This window comes from Thrips palmi, unplaced genomic scaffold (genome assembly GCF_012932325.1).
Source record: "Thrips palmi isolate BJ-2018 unplaced genomic scaffold, TpBJ-2018v1 HiC_scaffold_10, whole genome shotgun sequence".
Lineage (NCBI taxonomy): Eukaryota > Metazoa > Arthropoda > Insecta > Thysanoptera > Thripidae > Thrips > Thrips palmi.
The window spans coordinates 2,687,899-2,694,262 of record NW_023144621.1 but is presented as its reverse complement, the minus strand read 5'-3'; the positions used below and the strand labels follow the sequence as shown (position 1 = coordinate 2,694,262).

General features: G+C 46.1%; 1 protein-coding gene across 1 annotated transcript; it reads left to right on the top strand.

The window, feature by feature from the left end:
• The first annotated feature begins 5,408 nt into the window (after positions 1–5,408).
• On the top strand, positions 5,409–5,713 carry LOC117654367. Its single transcript, XM_034400969.1, has one exon. It carries the CDS (start codon positions 5,459–5,461, stop codon positions 5,711–5,713), a length of 255 nt encoding a protein of 84 aa, XP_034256860.1. The 5' UTR covers positions 5,409–5,458.
• The last annotated feature ends 651 nt before the right edge of the window (positions 5,714–6,364 follow it).

Here is a 6,364-nt window from a genome sequence, read left to right as displayed (position 1 = left end):
ACCGGGAAAAGTACTCTGTTCACCCTCAGCTTGGTTTACTTCACTTCACTTGTATCCTTTGATGTGGATTCGACCTCAGCCAAACGGACCTTTTTGGCTGGGCGCTCTCCATACAGCAGTAACCCTCTATTTAGGTTCTTTACAGCATCTGCCAATGTGTCGCTCTGTGCAAATGCCAGTCTTTCTGCCATGTGGCTATCTGCTAAGCCTTTGACGAAAGCTGTCACTAATGCTTCTTGTAGGTCTTCTTCATTGTGTGTGACCATGTATTTTCTTCCCACATGCTCGACTTGTAGAGCGAACTCTTCTAGTTTCTGATCTGGCCCTTGCTTCAATGTTTCAAAGTCTCGCTTTCTTTGCCAAAGCGATGTTACAGCACTGAATGTTTTTGCCAAAAGAGCATCCAGTTCTTGAAACGTTGCTTCTTTTCCTTGTTGGTCTAGCATTGGCAAGACCATCAAAGCTTTTCCTCGTAGAGCTGTCACGAGTTTCTGACTCTTTTCTTCCTCTGTCATGTTCTTGGTAATCTTGTTGAACTGTGACCTCCATAGCGTATAGCAATGTTCTCCATCATATTCTGGGATTCTAGTGCTCTCTGTAGTGGGTGCTGGGCGCTGTTGTTGTACACCCTGATTTTGCTGTTGCTGTTGTTGATGTTGTTGTATCTGCTGCTGCTGCGTGTTCAATATCTGAGTTAGGACATTAAAGAGAGGCTGCATTGCTTGTAGTCCTTGTTGGAATCCATGACCCAAGTCGTCGCCGTGCTCGCTTGCTTCCTCGTCTTCATCGTCGTCGTCGTCTGCTTCATCGACGTGACGCTGTCGTAACTCTCTTGCTTGTCCTTGAGCAGCTCCGCGACCTCTGCCTCTGCCTCTACCGCGGCCTCTGCCTCTGCCACGTCCCCTTCCTCGGCCACGCCCTCGGCCAGCTTCTGGTGCTTCGGGTTCTCCTGCAGGCTGTACCTCTTGAACATCAAACCCTTCGAATCCGGGCAATCCGGGTCGGCCTGCGCGAGGCGGGACTAGTCGAACTACCGCGTCGGGTTGCTGCGGCGGCTCGTTTTGAGCAGGACCAGCAGGGCCTGGTTGATCTTCGTCCATCGGATGCGGCAAAGGTCCCACGTGTGGATCGAAGAAGTCACGTGCTGGTTGTCTGAAAGGCTGCATAATACAGCGATGTCTTGTGAACTTGTGTTTTCTTTTTCCGTGTACTTCCCCTAAAATCCCCTTGACCTAACGACGGTAACTAGCGCGAGCAAGCTCTGCTTTCAGTTCCGTCCACTCACTCCGTGTCTTAACAGCACGTTTTTACAAACTGCTTTCGTTAATCCACCTCTTTCAAGTTATCCGAACAGCTCTTGTGCTTACGTCTGAAACAGCGCACTCCTGAGTGGTTACGTTTCAAACAGCTCCAGGCTTACGTTCGTCTAACCCTCTCAAACTGTCAACTGATCAGCACAAATACTAGGCTTACGACCAGTCAACCCAATTGCTCAGAGAAGTGTAGGACTGCACAGACTGGTAGTGGCTTACGCTCCTCAAGGAAGCAGCACGACTATCCAGCCAGGCAATACCTCCTTACACCTCCTATAGACTACTCAATCACACAAATCGCTCGTCACACTCTCGTCCTCCTTCAAAAACGTAGGGAAAACCCACGCAATATCGCCAGTTTAACCGCTGTCACCACTTGTAGTGTAGGGCACTAATAGTGATGAGGAACGGATAAGTGACGAGAGAGAGTAGGGATTCACTGGTTTATTAGGGAGGTTCGCACAGACCGAGACCAGGCTACAGACTGTTGACCGGCGCTCAGGCGCGATCCAATTTATAGTCTGGGCAACAGTGACACCTTGCTTGGTGGGTGAGTTCAGAAAGAGGAGTATTGTAGGGCCTTGGCCAGGAGTGAGGGAAGCAAGCCAGAGAGGGGAAGAAGACAAGAAATAAAAATACTGACTGACACTTGTTTAGCTCCTTTTAAACCGTCAAATCTCTACATGACGCTGGAAGCCACTGGGAAGGGTTTGATTTTAGTCTTTTGTATTTTGATCAAATTCACCTAATTTTCTTAGATGTTTCCTACCCTTATTTTTCCAATGAGGGCGATGGTACTGGTATGTTGGCGTGTTTTTCTTTTCGTTTCATCATTAATCAAAGGAAAGCAGCACACAGCGCAACATTTCGTTCGCGGTTTGGCTCACGGTGGCGGGTTTTTGCTACAAATGCGTTCAACACATTAAAAAACACACTTTTGGAGTTTCGGACATCGATGGGGCCCGATGGGGCGGAGTTATTGGTGCGAGGCGCTTCCCTTACATGTATATTAAGATGCCCCGATGATAACTTTTCCGCACTCGTCCGCAACACGAAACGCAAGGGGACCAACACCACAAAAACGTGCCAAATTGATTAGTTTTGGGGATAATCGCTTCTGGTGTGCACCATTCAAAATGAAAAAACATCAGTGCAATTGTTTTTCTGTTCAAATATTTTGTTTTTCTTAGTAACAAAATGGTTTAATGCGGCTTAGAAGTTAAAACTAAGTATTTTGAGCATTTTTTAGTTTTGCACTTTTTGTCAATTCTGTCATTTTTCTTCTAATTTTGCTATTTTTCTCATTTTTTTAGCATTATAAATCCAATTTTTATCGGACCACTTTTTCCTTTGAACTGGTCTTTGCCTATTGCCTACAGATGATTCAGTTCAATTCTGGTAGCATTTAGTCGCACGGGACGCTTGCTAGGACTTATTCCCCCGAAAATCGCATTTTAAACCACTGTGCGGGGGAGGGGAGGGGGCGGACGGACGAAACGCGTAATAATTGTCACTTTCATTTTCCGTATTTCACTGTGTTGACACTCCGGAGGGGTTTCAATCATTCTAGAATATCGAAAAACTAAGATCGAACTCACTTCTAAGCCCTTCTTCTCTCTATTTTGTTTTATTTGCCAATGTTTTGCCAGTCCCGTATTTGAGAGCCGCGGCCGCAAGTATGAAAAATTGCTATATATGCTGCCAACCTAACCACGCTAAGAACCTAATTCAAAAAGATGTTTTGAATATTTCAAACGGTAGTAATCGTGAATATAAAATAAACTCCCCCTGTGGGACCTTTAGGGGATGTTCGGTGCAAAATTTGGTAACTATTAGTGTTGTAGTTGCTGAGAAACGTGAGCGTGTACGCTACAGACAGACAGACAGACAGACGCACGACCAGTCACTTTTCGGAGCGCCCAAACACGGCAAGGGCTCGCTATCGCTCGCCAATTACGGTTGGGTAAGTTAAGTAAGTTAGGTTAGGTAACCTTTAGGTTAGGTTATTTTTAGGTTACATTAGTTTTAAGTTACGTTAAAGTTACGTTCCTTTTAGGTTAAGTTCAAGTTAGGTTACATAGCGAGCGAACGAGCGACGCGAATGGAAAAAACCACGAACACACGCCGAAGATACGTTCGCCCGCGCGCCCGCTGCCTTGCAGCTGTCTAGTATCTACACGTGGGGGTGGGTGTAGTTGTTGTTAGTTATTGTTGCACGCCAGGGTAAGGGATGTTTCAGGCGTTTCAGTCAGCAATTGGGTAAAAATACATGTTTGAGTTTTCTTTGTCAGTCCCAGCAGATTTGACAGCACGCTTCAACGGCATTTTAGAATTAATCTGAAGGCATAGTCAATGACATTGAAGATAGAGGTTAGTAGTGTTAAAGAAGATACTTTTATTTGGCTGGCCAAGGAGAGTATCTTATTGGTATGCCTTCAGATTAATGCCAAAATGCCGTTTAAGCGTGCTGTCAAGTCTGCAGGAAAGCATAAAGAAAAGTATCTCCTTTAACTATAGCTTAATAAAAGTATCTTCTTTGACACTACTAACCTCTATCTTCAATGTTATTGACTATGCTATGCCTTCAGATTAATCTATAGAAGTGTGCTTGACAAGCATACATCTATAGATGTGTACTTGGGCAAGCATGCATCTGTAGCTGTGTACTTGGAGAAGCATGCATTCATCTCCCCCATTTAAAAGCACACAGCCATAGATGCATGCTTGCCCAAGTACACAGCTATAGGTGCGTGCTTGCCCAAGAACACATCTGTAGATGCATGCTTGCCCTAGTACACATCTATAGATTTATGCTTGACAAGCACACTCCTATAGATGTATGCTTCCAAGCATACTCCCACAGCTGTGTACTAAGCACACGTTTGATTTGTGTAGGCCACCCTGTCGTCACTAGTGCGTTGCAGGTCTGCTGGTTGTTGGCCTACCTGACAGGCGCTTGGGTCCCCTAACCTTAGAAAAGCAACCCGGAAACTTGCTTTGAGCCGAAAACACCTGAGAGAGCGTCCAGTGTGGTATCGAGTGCGGCCGTCACTACAATTTGGTGAAATACGTGGTTGCAGGGGTTCACGAAAATGGCTCGTTCTCGGGAACGAAGCCGAACACATTTTTTGGTTAACATTTTCGTTTAGGGAAGGGTTTAAGCTATCTTTTAAGCCCAGATTGGTCAAAATCGGTTGAGGATCTAGGAAATAGCGCTAATTTGAAAACTTCACTAAAGTTTTAAAGTTATAAAAAGTTTTTGGACGTAAAAACTTCAAAGACAAAAAAGATTCAGTTTTTCATCCTCTTTCCAAATCTGGTCTCGGATTTGACCTACGACCAATGGTTGCTGAGATATTGCCCTCCAAAGTTGCGTTGTTCCGATATTTAGCAAAAAAGTAAATTGGCCATAGCCCAGCCCCTGGGGGGCCGGACCCCAAACCAAGTACCGATTATTTCATGGGACCATAGGGGTAACTAACCCTGAAAACGAGAACCGGATCGGAGCCCATGGTGGCTAAGGCCTGGTTGACTTCACATGGAATGTCCCAGTGGTACCATTGCCATTCGTAGCCACCCTTGAACCACCCCCTACCTTTTACATAACTTTTTTGCTTTCCCCACACTCCTACCCAAATTGACTTCGTGACTCCTAGGATTTCTTGAAATCGTATTTTTTATTGATGATGAAGTTGTTAATCATTTATTGTTCCCAAACAAATTTGTCGTTCACAAACAACTCAGCAAACTCAACAGTGTACTCAGTACACTCTAGTTAGAGTGTGCTCATGAGTACACTCTAACTAGCGTGTACTCGAATGAGTACACTCTAACTGGCGTGTACTCAGATGAGTACACACTTTCAGCTGCATAAATTGCCAGTCGTGCTTTGATGTGTACTCATCTGAGTACACGCTAGTTAGAGTGTACTCATCTGAGTACACGCTAGTTAGAGTGTACTCATGAGCACATTCTAACTAGAGTGTACTGAGTACACTGTTGAGTTTGCAGAGAACTTTTTGGTTACGACCAGTTGTTTTTAAACAAATCATGTCGTTTATAAACAACTCGTGTTAGAAAAAAAACAAGCGACAAATTTGTCGTTAAATTACGACAAAATTTCTAACAGTGTTGCCTCTAAGAATATGGAATTGGTTGGTCCACAGTTCCTGTCGCTGCCAGACGACGCGCTGCTGGTCGTGCTGGCCTTCCTGACTCCGAAGGAGCTCTTCGCCTGCCGCACCGTTTGTCGCCGCCTCCGCGACATCTGCGAGCACAGAGACCTGTGGAGGAAGGTTCATGTGTGGGATGATGATGCAGGCCTGCTGCGCGCCGCGCTGGCCCTCGCCCCATGCCTCAAGGGAATGCACCTATCGTTAGGGTGTTTCAAAAAAATTTGATTTTTGAAAGGAGTCGGTTTTTAGGTTCATCTAAGTCCCAAATGACCTCACACTAAGTTTGAGCGAAATCGGTTGACATTTACCCGGTGCACAGCGCGAGAAAACTATCGGTCTCGCTTGGGACGGGGACCTGCCCGCGTCTTTCCGCCGCGACTGTGGCGCCATCTGAGATCTGAACTCTCTGAAATTTGGTGGCGATGTTCCTTGGGGCTTCCCCTATCGGCCTGCGTGGTTCGGGCTCAGTCCCTGCCTCACGTGACGAAGCGACAGGGCCTAAAGTGCATCAAATTGTTTTTTGAGGGGGGCGGGGGAAGGAGGTGGGTGGTGTGAAATTGGCATGTGGGTCCCTTCAACCGGTGCGCCAGCTAGAGATATACCTAGTCTGAACACTAAGCGGTTCACATATTCACAGTAAAAACAAGGAAAATATGGAAAACATGCTGGGACGCGCCTGGGAGGTACGCAATGTCGGTGATAAGTACCGTGGTTTGCCTACTTCCAGGCGCGTCCCAGCATGTTTTCCATATTTTCCTTGTTTTTACTGTTAATAAGTGAACCGCTTAGTGTTCAGACTAGGTATATCTCTACCTGGCGCACCGGTTGAAGGGACCCACATGCCAATTTCACACCACCCACCTCCTTCCCCCGTCC